This window comes from Acipenser ruthenus, chromosome 29 (assembly GCF_902713425.1).
Source record: "Acipenser ruthenus chromosome 29, fAciRut3.2 maternal haplotype, whole genome shotgun sequence".
Classification (NCBI taxonomy): Eukaryota; Metazoa; Chordata; class Actinopteri; order Acipenseriformes; family Acipenseridae; genus Acipenser; species Acipenser ruthenus.
In genome coordinates, this window is record NC_081217.1 from 23,000,520 (window position 1) to 23,024,291 (window position 23,772).

Sequence of the window (23,772 nt, forward strand, 5' to 3'; positions counted from 1 at the left end):
ATAGTTTTGCATCTAATAATACATTTACCTTGGGTGGTGCAGGCACTATAATGGAAGCAGCGAGTGGATGAATCCAGAAACACAGGGATACACTGTATGTTCACTCCAGTGAGACACAGATGGCTGTTTATTTGCAATAGAAGAATACACAACAAGAGCTAAAAGAAGATGGATGTACAATACAAACAGGCCAGTGGAATCTAAATGAAGATATTTTCGTTTCTGCATCAGCTGTTTAAACGTGACTGGTGTGGACACACTGTTTTACTTGGTCTTGAAAAGCTACCACTATCTCAGGTATATTATGGGATGTGACAGCTAGAGCTGGCACAGGGTACATCAGTGCTGCCTCTCGTTATAACAAGACATTCGGATTTTCAAAGCGTTTGTTTATGACAATGATGTCATTTAGACACAACACTCTGAACGTCATTACTGAAGCACACAGCAGTCCAAGCAGAAACAGATTCATACCGTGTGAGTTTAAACGCTGTTCCATTTATTACACCCTTCTCTGCGGAGAATATCACTTTTACTCTCTTCTAATAGGATTTCCCTGAAATGTAGTTTTATTGCCGCCCTCTGCAGGTTCATCTTTGACATAATTTCATTGAAAAGTGCACATTGTTTTTTTTTCAACCTCATTTGCTGTCAAATTAATTCCTCATCAGCAGAGACCATTTTTTTAATGGTCCTGAAATGTGAATAAAGCCATTGGTCTTGTTGTGATTACACAGACAATTAGAGGAACGTTAATTAAGCGATCATCATGAACACATGCGGGAGATGAAAGTCCTAGCTGAGGGGACAGCTTTTAATTCAGCTCAGAGTATGAGCTCATTCGACGTGAATGTTGCAAAGAGACACGTTTGTTGTTCTAGTGTCAGGTGCAGTGCCAGATCCATCGAGGCAGAGCTCTGGTCTCACACTGAGGTGTGCTTACCTGCACTTTCACATGTCAGGTGCAGTGCCAGATCCATCGAGGCAGAGCTCTGGTCTCACACTGAGGTGTGCTTACCTGCACTTTCACATGTCAGGTGCAGTGCCAGATCCATCGAGGCAGAGCTCTGGTCTCACACTGAGGAGTGCTTACCTGCACTTTCACATGTCAGGTGCAGTGCCAGATCCATCGAAGCTGAGCTCTGGTCTCACACTGAGGTGTGCTTACCTGCACTTTCACATGTCAGGTGCAGTGCCAGATCCATCGAGGCAGAGCTCTGGTCTCACACTGAGGAGTGCTTACCTGCACTTTCACATGTCAGGTGCAGTGCCAGATCCATCGAGGCTGAGCTCTGGTCTCACACTGAGGTGTGCTTACCCGCACTTTCACATGTCAGGTGCAGTGCCAGATCCATCGAAGCTGAGCTCTGGTCTCACACTCACCTGCATTTTCTGAGCCCGCCGCTTGTCTGCCCGCTGGTTCTGGTGGTAGATCCGGCTGAAATTGGACACGATGACAGGGACAGGGAGAGCGATTACCAGCACGCCACTCAGAGAGCAGATCGAGCCGAAGATCTTCCCAGCAATCGTCTTTGGCACCATATCCCCGTAACTGGAAACGAGAAGGAAAAGCAGTGAGGTTCACATACACTGTGCTGCTTCTAATCCTGACTGGAGTGTCTTCAACACAGAACTCCCATCATAACATGCAATCCTCTTCTATTTCACTATGTTATCATTCAGTGCTAAAAGATGTATCCTATGTGTTATAGTTCAATTTTGCTCCAATATTCCGCATTCAGGCCTACGGCACAGGAAGTGATAGGAGCCAGGTTCTAATGCCATTCTTATTATTAATGCATTCTTAACACTTAACTCTTAGCACACTTACATAATCATCATCATAATAATATAATCATAATAATAATAATAATTATACCGATGGTTCCGGTTCTATACACAGTCACAGATCCTTTGAAGATTATAGCTTTTTAAAATAGATTGTATGAACTTTTCACCGGATGATTTTTTTTTTTTGTAAATGGTGCTTGAACGATGTCAGTGGACATGAAGACAAACATGCTTGTGTATTAAAACAGCAGTACAGCACCGCTCCTGAAAGGAAGACACAGATCTGTGCATTTAGAAAACTGCAATCACAGAGTAAACTGTTCTCCCCCGATTCATTCACAGTGTGCCACGCATGAGCGCTCCATTTTCAGGTCTCCTTTTCAAATTAAACTCGGCATGCATTGTACCTCTTACTGCACAAATTGCTTGCCATTTTCCGAGCCCTCTCTACCGAATGCCCTGACACGATACCACTGCTGACAGCCACGTTATGCGCCAATGCATACTCAGTCCCTGTGGAAGCTGGAGATTCTGAAACAAAAGTCATTTGCTTGACAGTGGCTTTGATACTTTCTTGTCATCATAAAAATTGCTATAATTGCTTTTCACGTCAGTGACTCCAGACTAATTGCAGCATCGAGGTGCCTTTAAGAGTTTAAGATCCCATTGCAATGCCACGCTGGATCGATGAAATGCTTTTTCCAGTTATTAAGCGTTTAGACACCCATTAGACTGCACTCTCTGTGAGTGCATATGCATCGTTTGAGGCTGTCAGAAACATTTCTGCAGGATCGCCCCTTGACAAGGAATGACTAGATATTAATCACAGTTTAACATGACTCAAGTATCTGAAGTATCAAGGGCAGTATCACAACAATTATCTGTTGTGATCTTCATGCTTTGATATGACGGAAAACCAGCCAGAATGTGTCTGAGAACAGTTACCAGTCACGGTTTGTTTATTTCCAGTGCTCAGTACAGGAGTCCTAGTCATTTTACTTGATCTTCCCACACGCTTATTCCTTACTAATACATTCTGACAATTTAGATTTAAAATAATATGTGTAAGCAGTAGAGGAATTCTGCCCTATACCTGACTTTTAAATCTTCAGTGAACTGCAAATCCCAGCCAACACATGACATTTGAGAATAACTGCAGGAATCCCAAGAGGTCATCTCCATCAAACAGTCTGGAAAGGGCTGCATGTGTTTGCTGCAGGGCTGCCTTGGGGATTGGGTAATAAGTGAACCCTGGCTGATCCATGATCATTGAGAGCATCATGAAGCACCCCCATGATGATCATGATGGCCGCTCAGGTTCCTTCAGTCAATGTGTAATTGCAGACCCGAGTGCCATGATCTTTCTAACCCGTTTCAGTTATTGTGTAAGGATGAGATATTGCCTCTTGTATCCTTGCAATGTCCTTCAAAGCCTCAAAACATTCAGAATTATGAGGTAAGACTAAGAAGCTCAAGTAGACAGCTGCTTTTCTGCTGAAATGAAACCTGCTGAATAATGTCATGTTAATGTATTGAGTCCAGAGCACTAACCACTACTCCACACTGCTGCCCACAGCTGAAATACTGTGCTACTATTATGGCTTCCGGTAGACTCTTATAATATCATTTGCTCATCTCTTTGATCACATGATGTTAAATAAAAGATCTAAATTATGTTGATTTCGTTTTTTTTTCTTCTTTTAAACCATGTCTCAATCCTAGACTTCTAGGTGATGTAAAACTTTTGGCCAGAGCTGCACTTATTAATAACTGAAGTCACGTTTTGCTTGACCAAGGCTCGGTTTAATCTGTACTTCTTTAATTGAAATCTAGTTACAAGAACTCGTTCTGAAACGGGATCCCTCCCCTCTACCCTCTGACTGCACACAGCTGATGCTACTGATGACCTCGTCATGAGGAGCCTCTCTTTGATATGAGCTGCATTTCAATTAACCTCAGATAGAGGGCGCTAAACCGCTTAAGGACTGAAAAAGGTACGCTTGGTCAATCACACTTGTCAAATCGTTTTATAAAGCAGATTATTAATATTCTTCACAAACTGATTCAGAAGTAACGATTCTTCTTCTTCTATTGATTCAGTTTTGACAGGTGGGAGATTTAACCCCAGACGTACAGACAGATAATCAAGAGCTTGACTGCAAACAGCAAAAGGCTGTTCATGGCACTATGAGCACAGTCATTTGGTATGATTTGTACAGCAAACATCCTTCAGGTACGATACTGTGTGAACCGAAATACTATTAAAAGAAAACCAAGCGGTAATAAAGCACTCTTATCCACACGCAGCCTTTCTCACTCTACCTGAATGAAAAGAAGCAAGTAGTTTCTCTAAGCTTTTGACCCTACATCGTGAGTCAAGCTTTTCCTTTCAGAAAGTGCTGAGAGTGAAGCACTTCCCAGTGTTCCACAGTGCCTGTAATTCAGGTCCGCACAAACACTCATTTTATAGAGATGGCTCATTCGTTTGCTCACAACAGTAAAAACAGAAATGCCACAAACTGCTGATATGATGTTACAGTATAATCAGAATCCCGATGGGACCTCCATTCGTGTCTGAATTATAGCTTCACGGATAAGTCTGTGAGGTCGACACTAATTGAATGACTAAATTCTATTTTATTATGACTTCATAGGAACCGCTGCAACTCACAGAAATACAGGGTTTCACGGGGTCCGACAGGTATGAGAAATGTTTTTCATTGGAGTCACTTTATTTTTTTTAAATAAAAGTGAAGCTGCTGCCCTTCTCTGTTTCCCAAATTCTTTGGAAAGAAAGCATGCTGGGCCGAATGCCAAGCCAAATAAAATAAGAAGCGTGAGGAGAAAGGTCACTCACGTTATTCATTATCTCATGTCATTCGAGAAGCAGGTTTTATCAGATTATTGAAAAAGAGAACTTTGTAATAATTGGAATCAAAGCCCACAATTACACCAAATGAAATGCCTGGGATATGACAAGGCGTCCAAGGATAAAATGCCTTGTCAGCTCTGCTGTCTGTCAAACGAGGGACAGAGAGGAGGGTCATTAACTACCGCATGACAAATATTCATTACAGCAATAGCATGCGAAACTAGAGGGAGATAACAGGAAATCAAACTGTGGTGCAGCCCTTCTTCCTAGCTAGCATATTTCATGGAGAAGAGAGGGTTGTGGTAGAATGATTCATGGCTAGCTAGCATGCACAGGCATGTTATTATTCAAGAACGCTTTGTGATATTTCCAAGCCATTTTACAGCACAACCCTCCAAATGAAAGCTCCTGTTTGTGCATATTAAAGGGGGGAGGGGACCATTTCACTCTCCAGGAAGTACAAGACAGTCACATAGCACGGCTTCCAAAGAGAGTTTTCTTTGACCTGGTGTAGCCTCAGGTGTGCTTTGATTTTGTTAGCTCCAGTTACTTTAATAAGGAATAGGGAACACGTTGTTGAACATTCCAATCTTTTACATCGCTTCTCTTGTTAATGATAGCACAGTGCTTGGTTTCAGTTCAAGGACTTGGATGTTCCAATCTAAATCCCCCCCCAAACTCTTAATCTGTTTGGATTTTAAAATAGCTCTTTTCTACGCACATGTATTGACTCTGTTCAGTGAATTTCAAAGCTCATTTTACTCTTACATAACGTATTAACTATAATATTACCTAACAAACTGAAGGCTTGGTGTACTGGGTCATATCTGACAATGTTGTGCAATCATTTCAAGTTTGCAAACAGAACGCAGCACTGTGGGAGGAGCTTGAGACAGGTCCTAATAAAGTGGCCAGACAGTGACTACACTGAGCAGAGCTTTAGTCTCCGACTGGAAGGTAAAACAGATTCTTAATCTGTTCATATTCTCAATTCGGCAAAAAACGATTTCTACAATCGCTATTATCTTACATTTTCCCCCAAGCTATTTTTTTTTAAAATTTCTGGAGCCTGCTTATCTTTCAGTATTATATCTTTCTGCTTATCTTTCAGTATTCTTAGGTTTTCATCCAAACCTGGGTATAGCACGGCATTGTATTTGTGATACTCGGATCAACACTTTTAGATATGCAATCATCGGAGGTAATGGACCATTGTGTTCCCATAACATTATGTCAGTACTACACCTCTGAGATTTGCATATTGTTTCACTGCATCATTTCCAGCCTGTTGAGTGCAGAAAGTGCAGGCTTGGCATTACATTTCTATAGAACTGCATCCAATCTCTCCACCAACCAAGATAATACTGGAGGCGAAACACGCTTCTTATACTCAACGTGCGCGTCTCCTCCGGGCTCCATCATCTAACCCTACTTCATCTTACCTTACTATTCATTCTAACCCTGCTTCATCTTACCTTACTATTCATTCTAACCCTGCTTCATCTTACCTTACTATTCATTCTAACCCTGCTTCACCTTACCTTGCTATTCATTCTAACCCTGCTTCACCTTACCTTACTATTCATTCTAACCCTGCTTCACCTTACCTTACTATTCATTCTAACCCTGCTTCACCTTACCTTACTATTCATTCTAACCCTGCTTCATCTTACCTTACTCAAAACATAAAACTCAAAATTTCTCCAAAATGAATCTGAAATGACTGCAATATGCATGCCTCTTTGATGAATCTGAAATGAATCTGAAATGACTGCAATGTGCATGCCTCTTTGATGAATCTGAAATGAATCTGAAATGACTGCAATGTGCATGCCTCTTTGATGAATCTGAAATGACTGCAATGTGCATGCCTCTTTGATGAATCTGAAATGAATCTGAAATGACTGCAATGTGCATGCCTCTTTGCTGAATCTGAAATGAATCTGAAATGACTGCAATGTGCATGCCTCTTTGATGAATCTGAAATGAATCTGAAATGACTGCAATATGCATGCCTCTTTGATGAATCTGAAATGAATCTGAAATGACTGCAATATGCATGCCTCTTTGATGAATCTGAAATGAATCTGAAATGACTGCAATGTGCATGCCTCTTTGATGAATCTGAAATGAATCTGAAATGACTGCAATGTGCATGCCTCTTTGATGAATCTGAAATGACTGCAATGTGCATGCCTCTTTGATGAATCTGAAATGAATCTGAAATGACTGCAATGTGCATGCCTCTTTGATGAATCTGAAATGAATCTGAAATGACTGCAATGTGCATGCCTCTTTGATGAATCTGAAATGAATCTGAAATGACTGCAATATGCATGCCTCTTTGATGAATCTGAAATGAATCTGAAATGACTGCAATATGCATGCCTCTTTGATGAATCTGAAATGAATCTGAAATGACTGCAATGTGCATGCCTCTTTGATGAATCTGAAATGAATCTGAAATGACTGCAATATGCATGCCTCTTTGATGAATCTGAAATGAATCTGAAATGACTGCAATGTGCATGCCTCTTTGATGAATCTGAAATGACTGCAATGTGCATGCCTCTTTGATGAATCTGAAATGAATCTTAAATGACTGCAATATGCATGCCTCTTTGGCTCTGGAATGATTTCTAAATGTACAATTCTGGGGATATCAAAATAAACAAGCAAACACACACGTCAGTTACAATAATAACAAATACAAAGAATCTCCTACTGTATTGTAGGCTGTAAGAGTTATCATAGTGTAATTCTGGACCTTAAAAGAAATCAGAATTATTGTTTCCTCCCACTTCTATTACAAGCCCTGCAAGGGAGTCTATTTTCATTAGGATACACAGATTTATAAAAATATCCCAGCACTTTGTGACACTGATACAAGTTTGCCAGGGGAAAATGCAAATGCTGTCAGCAGTAAATGCATATATTTCTGTGCTTTTTTGCTGAGTTCTATTGATCGCATCGCACCCCATTGAAAATAATAAGGTAACGCAGCAACACATTATTAGAAGGAGAATTGAGATTGATTTACCAGCGGTGGGTGTATTATTTAAACGTGGTATTCCGCACCTTCAAGTTTGACATGAATTCTACAAGGAAAATGTGCTCCAAAGCCACAGAATAACCTGCTTATCTGCTGAGAATGAAATCAAAAAAAGTGTTCTATTCATTAGAATCCTGCATATCCCTACTGTCAAGTTTCTATTTTAGTTTCATACGGAATTCTTTTTTCTTTTGTTCAAATAAAGGAATCCTACTGATTGTATTACTGTCTGAATGTTGTGTGCAAATTAAAAGGCAGCTGATTCATCGCACTGCAAGTCTATTTTAGTTAGGCAAATCAGTCTTCGGTCCGAAACGTCGCTACTTTAAAAGCGATGTCCTCCTTTCTTTGTTTGGGAGAGAATTGCAACACAAAGTGCATTGTAGTCTGGTCAGATTATTGAGATGTTTAGCATTGTATATTCTAGTGCTGTTAAGTTGTATTGTCTGGCTGGTAAGGTTGCTAATGATGTTGTCATTCACAGGACGCCTATATTAGGAAATCACTGTGGTTTATTCAATAGATCTTGATATTGCCAGCCAGTGCCGCCCACACACATTTTCGGGCTCAGGACAAGTTTTTATAAGTCTGTAGTTATAGTTTTTCTGCTCAGAAACATGATTTTATTTATTGGTCTGAACTTCAATATCATTTTAAAAAACTGTACCGGAATTGTCTTATTTTAATGTAAGATTTTTTTTTCTTGTTGCTTAATTACTTCCTTTTTGTCCTTAGAGAAATGCTTGTTTGCTGTCATCTGCTATCATTTCTATAATATGAGCTCTCGCTGTGACCGCACAGAAAGGTTATGACATTTAACTTTGATATGAACAGGTCCCCAGACAGTGCAAACTAAATATCACATATTTCAGATGTTCTGCAGACACTCAGATTATGCAAAATCGCTTTTAAAAGGTTCTGCTTAACACTCCATTCAATTGCACAGATCCACGGTGATTTATTACTCAAGAAAAGCAGAGACGCACCTGAAACCATGCCGTTATACTGCTCTGTAACTAAAGCCACGCAGATCCACTCCAGCCTCGGGTGAAACCTGCATCACAATGAATTAAACTCAACCTCTGCCCTGATGGCTGAAGTTCAGATACAAGGCTATGATGTCTGTAGACGTGTTTTACTATACATCTGTATGGTGAGTCATGACAATAACAGTGAGAAAGGACCGCATTAAAGCCTTGCAATAGGCTTTCTAATATATGTTTTGCTTTCTCTTTTCTAAAATAATCTGTCATAGAAGCCCATCCATAAATGCACCTATTCCTGTGAGTATACATTCCGTGTGAACCTTGTTTTACCTGTATTGGTACTTTAGCTGATGGCTGGGTTAGGTGCTGTTTTTAAAAGGTTAGTAATACACATTATTAACATGATGAAGCACCCAGAGAATATCGATGAGCAGCTTTAGCTGTTGCTCAGCACAATCCTGTCTGTCTCCAGTAAAGAGAATTAGCTGTGGCCATTCTCTATCTCTGTGGATATGATGTAAGGTTTGTGGCTGATGGGAGCTTCTTTCAAAATCAAGGTTCACATCAAATTGAATCTTTCAAAGCTTGTCTGTACACAGCATTCCCCGCCAGTCAAACACAATGTCATCTGCTTAGAAAACACTGATCCGCACAGGGGAAGTCATTATTTGTATACAGGACTACACCAAAGCCCATTTCAGTTGATCTGGTGCAGGCACACTCTAGCAAATCATCTGTGAAGCTCCAGCAGATACCGTCAAACACTAAAACAAAAAGAAAGAATCCACAGCTGAGCGGCACCTGGGAGGTGAATTCAGGTCCCAGGTAGAGTTCGAGACGCATTCTTCATTTCACAGAAGGCAGCTCTACTAGTTTAGGGTATAATTCAGCACGACATTGCTTTCCAATCACAGCTCAACCGCTCTTTAGCAATCTTCATGTTCAAAAAGCAAATCATATGTGTTGTCTCCTAGTCTTCAAAATGACCAGTATTTGGTAATCAAGAGCCATCTGTTTAAATTGCTAATCAAAAGAAAATAGTTGATTAGTCTATTACTGCATGGATTACTGCATCGGATATTCATGAATACGATTGCATGGGTATATTTGATTGTATATGGAAAAGAGAAGAATGTTTTATAATAATAATAATAATAATAATAATAATAATAATAATAATAATAATAAATAAAAGTACATGTTTCTTTTTCACAAATTGAATTATTTTGTAAGACACAATTCCTTTTCAGGTTCTCCCTGATTTGTATTCTGTTAAAGATGAAATCAAACCAAAGCCTTGCTTGCAGTCAGCCTCTATCGAGCTGTAATGCGCTGCCCTTCTTTCTCATTACTTTGCCCTGTCACATGTGAACAGGCCACACAAACACGCTGAAGAGCAGATGGGCAGCGCTGATAACACACTGCCGCTGCTCCTGATTTCTATAAAGCCAGCCGCCTCTCATCAACAATAACATGAACACCAAATGAAGAAGAAAAAAAAAAACAAACAGCTTTGCACTTTCTGATCCGCGGGCCTTTTCTGCTTGTGATCTTTCATAATTCACATTTCTAACAGCTGTTATGCCACCTGGGTACAAGGGCAGCCTTGTTAGGTGGACTTCATACAATCATTTAGAACACAATTCAGGGCAACGCCAAATCCAACTGAGTTTGTCCTAATAAAATGGCCAGCCACTTCATAGAGCGAGGTAGCAGTGCTGTATTATTTCCTGAACCGAATCAACCCCCTGTGGGGTGATCATGGAGTTGTGGGGTTTGTGAACCTGCATTATGAAAACCCTACTGCTCTGTGTTCAGTCATGGGGCTTGCTGGGATTAAAATCAAGCCCTAAGCTTATTGAGGTACTGAATGCAGGTCTGGATCTAGAAAGGGGTTAACGTCTGCCCTGCACGGACTTCATGCTGCCCTTGAGAGCTCAGTATTCCATGTGCTATGATGAGGTGCGCATTTTAATCATTATAATGAAGGTCATTTTAATAGCACTTAATGTGGAAGCCAAGGTCTCCTAGCCTTTTATTAGAGCTGATTTTACTGCAGGCAGTCTCGGAGAGGGTTGAGCGCACTGTAATTATCTGACATGATTTCACAACGTTTCCAACTATGATGTGAAATATGTCATTCATTATGCAAATCGCCCTTTCCTTGCCTGTGAACACACCTATGACTCATCAACTCTCAATCTAGTTGTCTGAGAACTTCTTTGGGGCATCCAAGCATTGTAAATCAACCCGAATTAAGACGAATACAATTGCTATACCTGCCCTTCTAGTAATCACAACACAATAAGTGCAGCAATCATGCACGCATTTTCCATGTTGCAACGTAGGTCTCGAATGTGCAGTTCTGAAAGAAACACCTGTTTTAGCACACATTGATGCTCGTTTTAAAATATCTGGTGCTACTTGAGATTAAAGGAAGCTCCCAATCTGCACTCGCACTTCCTGGGTGATTTCACCTAGCAGCGTCTTCTGAACCATCCTACTGGCTGCAAAGCACATCAATCATCAGGGGAAGCAGCTGGTTGGTTACTGACAGGAAAAAAGGCCCTGAAGGGGTGGGGACAATTTCAATCTCTAAGGGAAACAGCCATGGATCAGATATGTTAAATATGGTTTAAAATGAAGACTACATGTTAGATTAAACATGTGTCTCTTTCAAAACTACACACCTTTAAAGTGAATGGATTTGCACGGTGGACTCACTGAAAAGCACTCATAAATGTGTCCCATGTACTCAGTGTGTTGTTGTGCAGACGGTGCTTTCCTTGTGTAACTTGTGAAGTATGTTACGATTGAAAGTAGGTCATCTGAGACTCTGGAGAGCAGGAGCCAGTGTTTCTGTGGTGTGTGGGGCGATGTCCTACTTCTTTGGGAACCAAACCTGAGAGATGTATTACATAACTCAAACACTGCAGGCCACTGATGAAACGTACAGAAACATGCATTTGAAAAGGATGCAGAAATTGATTTTATCTATGAGTTTTATGAAGCAATAGAATTGTCATTGAACTAGTGGGCAGATCCGCTTCTCACCTGCAGTGCGCTGGGCTCTAATAATTGGTTGTCAATCAAAGAAACTACTTAACCCCCTTCAATAATCAGGCAGAAAGCATTCTGAATGTTCCCAGTCGTGAGAGTCTGGTGACATAACTGCACAGGTTGGAACACTCGTTAGCCAATGAGATTGCTCACGCTATCCTTGGTATTTTCTAACACCCTATTTTAAGAAATTCAATTTACATTTGAAGCTATTTACTGTACTCTTTTAAATAGAATAATTCATTAGGAAGGGCTGGATGAGGGGAGGATCAGTTTGGTACAAGTTGGATGGAACCTTTAAGGTGCAAGGGGAAACATATTAGCGTTGCGCAGTGCACTAAAGCCCATCGGTGACGCCTGTGCAGTGCTTATATGCTTCTCCACCTCACTTCCTCCTAATCAATCTTGAGGAGTCTTTTGAAAAGCAATTTCAGCTGGAATAGTTAGGAAGCACAGTACACAATAATCTAAAACAAAACACCCAGAATGCTAAAGGACACTCATGAACAGGTCAATTAAATACAAACAGGAAATGACTGCCAGTGCTCCTTGGTATTGATTCTTCTCTTTTATAAAGACTGGCTGTGCAGATTACTATCTGGAATTCTTTCATAGAACAAAAGATTTTACTCTGCGGAGAAAATAACATCTGAAAGGCAAGCAAAATCGAACTGGCTTTTGCTTGATGAAAAAAAGAAACTGCTGCAAATCTTGAAGTACATAATCTCAAATGCACTGAGATGAACTTTTGAAATCCTAATAGATTCCCAGTGGAAATAATCCTGAAAGATATTGTTTTCTGTTTAGCTGTTGCATGCGTGTTGTTAACCTAATTCTCTAGCATCTGTTGAACTTCATCCAACCCTTATACTTCTGGAAAGACAGAAATAGAAGCTCAAATGACATTGTCTTTGTTTTTTACTGTCCCCTTTCATTTTGCAATGATTCGGAGTGGTTTGTTATCCCTATTGATGAAACTGAATTATTTGATAAGTCTGTATTAAGGTGCTTTGACTAGGAGTCCTGGAGCTGCTCTTCATCAGCGAGATTCCATTCAAACTGGGCATTTCAAAGTGGTAAAAAAAACCCAGTAAAATCAACGAGCAATCGAAAAAGAAATAACCCTAAAACTATACATATTATCCAAACCAGGAAATTCAAACTGCATACAAAACTTCCTCTATAAAACGGAGCCATGTAAAACAAACCAGTGTTTGCTCATCCTAAATGGTTGATTTCCACTTGGCCAGTTTGCAAACCATTCTGTAAACATCGAGAGGAGCCGTGGCAGCATGCAGAGTGGCACATTATTAGGTACGATGGCGCATCATTTCTGTGTAATAGAGGGTATATAAAAGGAGCCCTGAGGGGCAGCCTGTGTTCATTAACGTTGACCAATCCAGCTAACCCTATTTAAAAATTGTGTCCCCGAGGCTCAGCTTAACATTGACGTGATTCTATTGTAAGAATAATGTAACATTGTAAGAATATCAAGCTGAGGATGCTTGAATATTCCAGGCACAGGTAAAAGAAGAAAGTAAAGTGTGTTTTATTGATCTGCGTCGCGTCTCAGTGGTGCTATGATTTCAAAGTGCTTTATTTTCACATCAGCACCTGCCACAAGGATTCTGATGAGCAATTACATCCTCAACTTTCCCGTGTCCATTTCCAAGACGCTCAATTTGAGTAAATACAATAAGAACAAACAGCATCTTATTAGAGAGGTATTTTAACAGAGGTGTGTAACATCTGGAGACTGCCTGTCGACTGACTTAATATTGAACGTGACTTTACATGCCTTCAAAAGGACCAGATTGGGACTGTACTGAGGTGTCCTCAAAACAAGGCCTAACTACATTAATAACATTTAAGAAACTTCTTAGTCCTAACTAAGACTAACTGTTCTAATGAATTCACAAAGACTCTTTGTCCAGCCATAACGGTTAGATTAGCCAGGCCTTGAGCTATACAGTTAAAGAAGAACCGTTAATTCTATACAATGCAATTAGTTGCCATGGCAATACATGAGTAGGAAGGGAGCTTGATGTCCATGACATATTTATTCAGAGGCTGGGAAATATCGAGGCGTTAGTTTCCTGTACCTCCCCTGTACTTTAAAGACGGATGGTAATTCTTTCTCAATTTGCTTTTAAAACAATTTGTGGCTGAGAAAAAAAATGAGGCAGGGAGAAGGGAGAAGACATTAATGAATTAAAAGAAATGGCAAAAAAAATGTAATAATACAGGCCATACATTCTGGAAAGTCACTGATGGCAAGAGATATCTGAGTGGTTTTTCAATAATTTAATGAATGTAATGCTTTGAAATATCTATCTTGTACTGATAACAGCGATTAGCCTGTGGTATTGAAATAGCAGCCCATGAATACTGGGAAAGGCTGGGATGAAAAGCAAAACAAGACAAAAGAAGAAAAAATACCACTGATGAAAAAAAAAGAATTGCAGATTACTAAAAAACTTCAGGAGTTTTCATTTAATTAAACATGCAGCTCGGGACACAGGTAATAATCACTGCATCGGACATTAATGCTTAGCCAGCCGTTACTTCTATTAAAGAAACGCATGTGAGTTAAGTAGAAGAGCCTCTGCATATTCCACAGTTAAAAGGGATCATCTGGGGAAAAATGGGGCAAAATTATTGCTAAAAATGTCACAGAAGTGTCTGTCTGTCTGTCACTTGCAGCACGTTTTTACAGGTACAGCATCATGACAAATAGGAAATGCAAAATGACTTTGGGACTTGAATTTAATCCATAGCTACAGAAATGAAGGCCGGCACGACATAATGAATGAAAGTGGTGTCAAAACTCTTCCCTCAGCAGCAAATTCCTCGTGTGATCTGAGGAGGTGTAGATGCTAGCAGTTAGTCACACAGATGACAATGCCACCAGGGACATCATTAATTGAGAGGGGGGGCACACATCTGCTTCATTTCCATTCTGTTTTATTGCAAAGAAAAATCCTGCAGTATTATCATGCATGAATAACAAAGGTTACGTGTTAACAGCCACTGAAGCGTGACTTCATTGAAGGTCATTCTCGTCTTCTTCAGCTGTTTGGTTGTAAACTAACAGAAATCTCAATTAAAGGAGTTGAAATAACTAAAGCTGTGGAACACATACAAGCCGCTGGCTGTGGCTTCCTTCTTTTATCCAGCGCAATGAAGTCTTTTATCTTGCTGCGACATTCAGAAGCACAGCAAGCCCACACGGCGCTCCTTTGCAATGGTTCTTTGATGGGGTTTGGCAAGCACACGATGAGGTTCCTTTACAGGTGAAGCATCAATCTTCGCTTCACATTTTTTACTCAGCATCTTTGCAGTCATCCATATTTTCAAAGCGTTTACTCCAGTCTTTAATGAACTGCTGTTTTTTGAAAGCGCTAAAACACCTGTTCATTTTACAAAACTAGAAGCCAAACAACTGAGTGATATATTTCAAGTTCTCTAAAGCACGCCCCAAGGTTCTTTACTTTGTAACATTAACATGACTTTTTCTCCTTTCAGAAAATAGACTACAGATCGTCTTTGCAGTCTTTTCAGAAACACTATAAGCCTTAAATGGGATTCTATAAATGAGCCACACTATACGTGTGGTCACATCATTCTGAATGAATGACTGCAGACTAACTAAAATGACCAAAAGCACACAGTAACAGCGAGTAAAACCTTTATTCCACGACTCGTAATGACATGATCGAGTGTCTTACATTCCAGCACATTGCAAGCCATGTCTTTGGGGTCAAAGCATGTCAGTCAATAGGGGGTCCTTTCACCTCAGCATTGATTTACTGGATGAAAGCATGCCAGTCAGTAGGGGAATCCGCTGGTTGGTTAATGACCGGGAAGGGGCGGGGGAATGACCAGAGAAGTGCAGCCCTATCTGGAGGAGTAGTCTGCACACTGAGACCTGGTGTAGTACCAGATATCATGTTTTAAAATAGAAACACACATGTGTTTCTTTCAAAACTGCACATCTGAGCCCTGTATAAAGAACAGGCTGTATGGCATTGTTTTGCTAGCTGCAGTAAACTACAATAAACTACACTTAAAAGGAGAATCACCTTTTTATATATTTGTGTTACTTGTTTATTGGATGAATTAAGTTGATGAACCCAAATGCAGTGTTTAAATTCTGGCGCTTGCTCTGAGGCTCTGCTGTCCGGTGGGGATATTTGAGAAGAAGCTGCTGTTAGAGACTCCAGCTCTGTCTCAGTGCCTAGAAGCAAAGCCTGTGTTTGCACTGCCATGAAAAACAATCTATTTCCAGAGGAAGCATTCAGAGCCCTGCTGTTACATTTTGGCAAGTGGAGGAGACAACATGGGAATAAGCAACACAAATCAAAACGGTGCAGAACAGCACGCAGACTTAACCACGGAGAACATTTGGCAGGACTTGGTTTTTCCTACGCAAACTGTGAACTTCTTTGGAAAGTGTTTTAAGATTTTGGCTTTACAAAAATCATTTATTCTCAGAAAAGGACTCTATAATGATGGGCAATTTGTAAAGTGTTGAAATATTTACTGTGGAAGTCATTTGCCTTGTATGGGGCCTTGACCTTTTTTTATTTCACATAATCAGCTTGCTTTCCATTCCTTTCGTTCTCCTGCAGCATGCATTCCTCCTGCCACTCGCCTGGGTGCTGGCAGGAGGGTCTGGAGCACCAGGTTCACCTGCGCCTGCCAGCTCTTGATCCGCTAAGCCCCAGTCAGTATGAGACAGCTGTACATGTTCATTCATGAAGGTGGGCTGTGCAATTAGAGGGCTGCAGGATGAAGCAGTGAGACGTTGCTTGACAGCTGGTGCTTAATAAAGCAACACAGGGTTTTAATATTGGAAGGAGTTGTTTCTGCCAGTGCTGTGAAGTTGTGTGCTGCATTACATGTAAACAAGAAGAACATCCCGCCTCACGAGTCTTCAGTTAGCCGCTAACAAGTTCCAATAACACAGAAGTGAGTGGAATTCAAACAACGGCAGCCGCATGTGCTCCATGTCATTACCTCGAGTGCAGCTCATTTACAGAGAGAGGCGCAGCATGATTATTCACATCAGTTTATTGCAATAATCACCCAACCTGCGATTGAAATCGGCTTCAGTTCACCTGAAGGACAAATCTCTTATTAACAAAGAGCTTTCCCACATGCATCCACAACCTCTACCTCGAGGTCTTGTGATGACTGGGGTGCAGGTGAGTCTTAATGGAGCACCGCCTTTGAAAAACACCTCTGTGCACTACAGCATATAAAATAACACGTTCAGTATCAGGACCTACTAGGGATGTTAGATTGCGTTTTATTTCTGACACATTTTGGTTAAACAAGTTTTAACTTCAATATACTGGGAATTGTCTTAACCATTAATAGAGTGCTGTTACTCTTTCATACACCAAAGGCAGTGAGTGAGCAGAATTCAGCCATATCATGGTAAAGATCTGTGGTTCAATATAAATCTGAAACAACTTGCAGCACATCTGTTTTTAACAAAGCTTCAGCACATCCTGCAGGTCCCGCAATGTGTTTTCATCTTACTTTTGTTACCTATCTTCTGACAGCATCCTCCCCCCTAGCTACGGCAATAAATGCAACGGGCAGAACACAAACTTTGAAAATTGAAGAAACACTAAAATAAGTCTTTTTCTGTGTCTTCAGATATGGATGACGAGACGTTGCTGCTACTTTTTTGACAGTACACTACTGTACAACATTGTTGTGGATAAGACAACACAAGGCTTTGGAATGAAGCTCAATGAAGACCTTACTCTGTATGGAATGGGCAGTGTTGTGTGAAGCGATGCCGGTAGGGATTCTGTCCCGTGTCAGCGAGGTGAGAGGAGGTTAAACACTCTCTAACCACACATGCAGATGAGCCTGGCTCTTTTACACTGTGGTTAAGACACCCGCTTGTGTTTTGCGAAGTCACTGGTTCACACCTGACATGTTACTCATACACTTCCTACTACATAAACCCTACAGCTGGCCTGTAGTAATTAACACATTTTATTCTGTTCAATTTGCATCTAACAAACTTCTTAAAGGGAGTTATCAGGACACCCTGATTATGAAGATCAATTGAATAAAACCACCTGATCTCAAGACAGTACATGATATGTGATGAAGCTTTGCAGCCCCTGCGCAGTACCTCCCATTGCATGATTTATCCTTCTGTGACAAAGTGCGTCAGTAATATCATTTAACCCAGCACCTGGTGCGAATATATTCAACAGCATCATTATCTGCAAAATATGTGTGTACCGTTACATCTCCTTAGGCACAAGTCTCAAAGGTAGCGAATAAACAGAGCTGAACTGTATTATGGTGAAGATCTGCAGTTTGCAATAAATCTCAAATGATTGGTAGCACATCTGCTGTTTATATCAAAGCTTCAGCATTTTCTACATCATCCTCCGTAGCTACATGTGTTAATTGTTGCAACTGGCAGAACACAAACTAAAAGAAATACTAAAAGAAACTAAAGTGTGATGACAAATGCTTTGACCTTTTTCAATGTCTTCAGTGTTTAATAGTTAGTGGATGATACCATTTTGAAAAATGCTGTGCCGGGCTGCTGCAGATGCACTTGTAACTGTGCTGAGGGTGTGCTGTAGATCATTATTCCACTAATAAGGACAGCTGAATAACGCACAAGTGTGTTCTTTTAAAACTGCACAGACCTGTCTAGTGACTGGAAGTACACGATACACCAGGAATGAATGGGTTAACAGACTGCAGTTCCATTGATTGAGACAGGCTCTGGTAAATGGTCCATCTAGATTACAATTCAACATATGGAAATTAGACTGCTGTTAATTAAATGGATGGCACTGAGGTCAAAGGAAAGACTTGCTGCTATTTTTAAATTGAGTGTGTCTTTGGGCCATCAGACACAAGTAAAATGTACATTGAGCGAAGCAGATGTTTGAGATTCCCCAGTACTGCTTAACCTTGAACTGAGGGATTGTGAACCCCCTGAGTTTGATATTATTATGGTAAGAGATGAGCAGGCTGGGGTTTAACTAATCCAATTATATACAGTTATAGATTCAGATATGTTTTCTGACAAATTGAATCGGGACATTTTCAGCGGTCCAAAACCGGACTGCGTTTTTCTATAAAGCACACATGGATTGAATCACATGTTTAAATTACAATCGCCTGTTGATTTATCGTTGCTTTTATAAAGACATATTTTCAGAGCCCCTCTTCTTGTGTTAAGCAATTGTTTTGAAGCGAGCCATTCTCTCAAATGCTATATTTAGACAGCTGGAGGAGTGAGTGCAGTGAGATGGCATGGCACCCCACAGAGTGAGCTCACTCGAGACATTAAAGCTCTTCTGCTGCTACAGCTCCCATCTGAATATACTGAATATATCACATATTGAATATATTGGGATTAAGTTCTTTTCAGTGTCCAGACACATTGGCATACTGTATTACTAACACACACTGCTCTCCTTAACAGGTATAGCCATAACTATAAAACACTTACTAGTGAAAAATTTAATAAACTCATTAATTGACAAGCATTTTGACTCTACACACGCACATGCACATGCACACGTGCACACACACACGCACACACACACACACGCACATGCACACGCAGGCTTGTATAATCACTTCAGTACCCATTGTTTGAGTCTGTTTTTTAATGTTTATTTTGCCAGGTTATTTTGTCAGTTCTTTTGAAGTGCATTGCTGCAGGGGACAGCATGATATGGATCCACTGTATGCAATTTATTAAAATGAGATTCATGAGCCGTGACGTGTGAATAAAAATATCACAGCAACTGGGATTATGTTGACAAATGCATTTCTCCCATGGGGACAGCGTGGGTCACAGCAAAGGGAATGTGCCTCTAGTAACAATGCTGGGCAGCCCTGTCACAGTTTAAATGCACCTGCATGCACTCATGCTGTCGCTCCCTCCTTCTGAACTCTCTCAGCCTCACCTCAACGGTGAATGACATTTTTAATTTTCACTTATCTGCAAAAACATTATCATGGTAATCCTGAATATGTTAAATCATGTTTAACATTATTATGACTATCCTTAGTTATCAGTTATCATCTCTCTCTCTCTCTCTCTCTCTCTCTAAGTTCAAGATCTGATACTTTATTGGCATGAAAAGTTCAACAAGTATTGCCACAGATACATTAAAAGACAAGAACAGACATGAAATACACAATGATATTTGTGAGTTGGGCTCGTCTATTATGTCTCTCTGGACCTGTGGCATATATTATTATGCAGTTTATCTATAGTGTTGCAGGTCTTTAATACCCCCCCCCCCCAAAAAAAAGGTTCTGAACTATTCTCTGCATGAGGAACAGTAATGAGGTTTATAAAGCGAAAAGGAAAGAACATTTTTGGTTAGCCCTCCTTTGAATCTCAGTTTAGAGTCGTAAATCCAGTGACTACAAAGAACTGTATTGTAAGGAAAACAAGAATTATAGCGAGCTTTTTATTCAGCGGCCAACGTTCCAAGATAAAGGAATCGGAACTGCATCTTCTCCAGGAAAGAGGCCCATTTATTATTTTTGTCAAGCTGCAGTTAGTTTTAATGGAATGCAGTCAAATGAAAAGACGCTTCATGTCTACCTATGCGTAATCTCTACACATGTCCTGAGCAACCCTAAATTATCAGCAGCTGCCACCAGGAAGCCAGCACTCAAAGCACATGCTGGTGGCCCTCCAGATGGGCACAATGAATGCAGACGAACTCAAAGAAAACACAGAGGCGTTTCATTGGGTTTCACAACACGGCTTCGTTTCCCCACTGACTCATTTAAAGGAGTCTAATCATTTCTAATCACTTGGACTCGTTTTACCCGTTCACCGCGGATTAGCTTCCTGTGCAGCAGGTATTAGGTGCCCCTGCACACACAGTGCGGGTCAGGTGGTTCCTACACATTGCACAGGAAGTGAATGTATAGTAAGGCGAGGAAAAGCAACTCAATAATAAGGGACTGCATGCTGTGTTAATTAAAGAGTAAGTCGCTTCAGATGTCATTTTTATTTCTTATTTTTCTTCGGGTATTTGCAATCAGAGGTCTGTTTCTCCAGTATAATATTCACCAAGCCTGCTTTTATCTGGCTTTGAGCAGTGAAGCGCTGGGACTGACCTGCTTTTCTCATTCTATCCTAATCATGTGACAATGTGACCTTTCAACCAGTTATCACCATACAAATATTCATAACACTTTCCCAAACCCAAGGGCTGCGTGAAGCATCTTAGAGACGACTGCAATTATACCACAGAGCATCATCGTCTCTATATAAAGCTTACTTCATGGAAGTGCCTCTAATCATTCAGATCTCAGGATAAGAACACATCAAATATTCTATTCAATTGATCTGGAATAGTGAGATTATTCTAATCCAATCTGGAAACAATGTCACACCATGAGATACACATCTTCCTTGTTGCTGCTGTGTTGTGTGATGACAATATCACGCTGCACCACGCTGTATTATCAACAAACATACATTTCAGATCAATGTCCGAATAATCTGATACAATATTAGCAATCACTGCAATGCTGCTTTATTAGATGATGGTTTCTGCGCTTGTTCTTTGTCAGGATTCATCTTGCATAACAATTATTAAAAAATGTTTCAATAGCGAGATAGATAGATAGATAGATAGATAGATAGATAGATAGATAGATAGATAGATAGATAAGATATTTATTTATTGTTTTACTAAATCAAATTTAGTAAAACAATAAATAAATCGCCTCTAGGGGGAAGCTGAAGCATTTTTTTATTTTACAGAAATAGGCATATACGAAAGACTCCGACGCAGAGTTAGGGGTTTGTCTCATAACCTTGGTACACATTGCGACTTTTTCAACGTCTTCAAAATGTTGGAAATGTAATTGAAAAAGACTTGAACGTTTGTCATTGAATTTCTATTTTGTATTTTCATATTTCTTGAAGTTTTGATAGCTGTGGAGGATTTATAAAGCAATGTCCGCTCAGCATTCCCCACACTGTGCTTCTAGCTGGGCAGTGCCTCAATACGGGCGGTGCTTTTTAATCAAATTGTTATTTTCACAATTTTAATTATGTGTCAGAAGCCCTCCAGGATCTAAAAACTTTATTCTCTGATAGCTCTATGTGCCATTCACACAGAGAAATGATGACATGCACAGAGAAATGATGACATGCACAGAGAGATGATGACTGCACAGAGAAATGATGACATGCACAGAGAAATGATGACATGCACAGAGAGATGATGACTGCACAGAGAAATGATGACATGCACAGAGAAATGATGACATGCACAGAGAGATGATGACTGCACAGAGAAATGATGACATGCACAGAGAGATGATGACTGCACAGAGAGATGATGACTGCACAGAGAAATGATGACATGCACAGAGAGATGATGACATGCACAGAGAAATGATGACATGCACAGAGAAATGATGACATGCACAGAGGTCTCAAGGTACAAGCTTGAAGTTTATGCCTCTGTCTTCAGTTTCAACTCATTTTTCTGACTCCAGCTAGCAGGGTGATTTTCAAAGCAGAGCTTGGTGGGGCCGGCGCTATGGCAATGACAAACAGGGCAGCGTTCAATACCTGTCCACAAGTCTGCACTCCATTACACCAGAATTCATCATTCATTAGGGCTTCATTTGTTGCAAAGATTCAAGCCTGTTTGAAATTATTATCCAAAAATGAATCCATAAATCTTCCCTGTTTTCCATTAGCTACATATGTCTCAAATGTGCAGGTTTGACAGGGTAGGGACAATTCCACCCTCCAGTAAAATATGCAAGCAAGTGCAACACTGACTGAAAGCATGGCTTGCAAGCAGACATTTCTTTAAACTTTCCTAATTCATGACGCTCTTTAGTGTGGAATTAGTGAGTCCTTACAAAGCACCTTGAGGGGGGGGGGGGGGATAAACTGCAATGATGAAGAACAGATTCTAATCATACAGAGAGCAAGGATCAGTAAAGCCACGTGATGTAACAGATAGCAATCACACAGAGGGAAATGATGGGTAGAGTCACGTGATGTAACAGGTAGCAAAACACACAGAGGGAAATGATGGGTAGAGTCACATGACCTGCTGCACCACCACTTTGTCCTTGTGGGGGCGCTTGTTTTCTAGAATTCAAAGCTTTTTCGCTGAGAGGTCAAGGTGTTGTGTCTGAGCTGGACACAGAGAACTCGTTGCCAGATCTCTGCTGTTATAATGGGTTTCAAAGGGCAGGTGGGAATGTAGGGAGACCCAGGACTTGTTCTGCGCTAGGAAGGGAGAAGGTCATGGAAACACATGAAAGAGAAAGAGGCTCCAGTCTGCCGCTTGCATGAATCCAGCTCTCTCTCTCTCATCACATTTAAATGGACAGAGAGCTGACCTCCCTTCCTGCCTCTTGTGTTTTGATCTAGCTGTCAACTCTGAGTCTGTATTGGCACACAGAGTGACACAAAGCTGCTCTTTTAGAAGGGCATCTGAGCTGGGATTTTCATAATTCAGATGCCAATGTCAGAACATGAAACAGAAGGCCCTTTCAGAAGATGTACTGTCACACACGCTTAGAGGTTTCATCTTATACCCCTTTCTTTAAAGCTGGGTTTCTTATACCGGACCCATCTCTTAATTGATCAAACCAATCTGAAGATGAAGTGGTGAAAAACTGTACCTAGCATAGTTTCAGTTTCACCGTGTTGTGCTTAATATTCCTATCTGAAATCTTTTTTCTGGAACATTTCAAAAGATACAGTGGAAAAGATTTCAGTTTTTAGAAAATTGTATAGGTAGCATATCTTTCCAGGAACATCAAAAGGAAAAATAGCTAAGATAAATAAGTAAGAGTACCAACATTTATGTGAGCCCTCTATGCTTTCCTCCGTTGCACTGCTTTGACACTGCTGTAGGAATCTGAACTGAAGTGGCTGTGGTCATGAATTACAAACCTGTTTCAGTTTCTCTTGGAAACAGGGATTATTTGACTTATACTCAAGGTCA

The 23,772-nt window shown here is 40.5% G+C and overlaps 1 protein-coding gene across 4 annotated transcripts in view; it reads right to left on the reverse strand.

The window, feature by feature from the left end:
* The window catches only part of LOC117417595 (potassium voltage-gated channel subfamily D member 3-like), a 114,971-nt gene that overhangs the window by 7,283 nt on the left and 83,916 nt on the right, over window positions 1–23,772 (reverse strand). For all 4 annotated transcript variants that reach the window (XM_059003933.1, XM_059003930.1, XM_059003931.1 and 1 more), the window contains one exon: window positions 1,384–1,552. In XM_059003933.1, coding sequence (XP_058859916.1) covers window positions 1,384–1,552 — 169 coding nt within the window. The remainder of the gene's footprint in view (window positions 1–1,383; window positions 1,553–23,772) is intronic.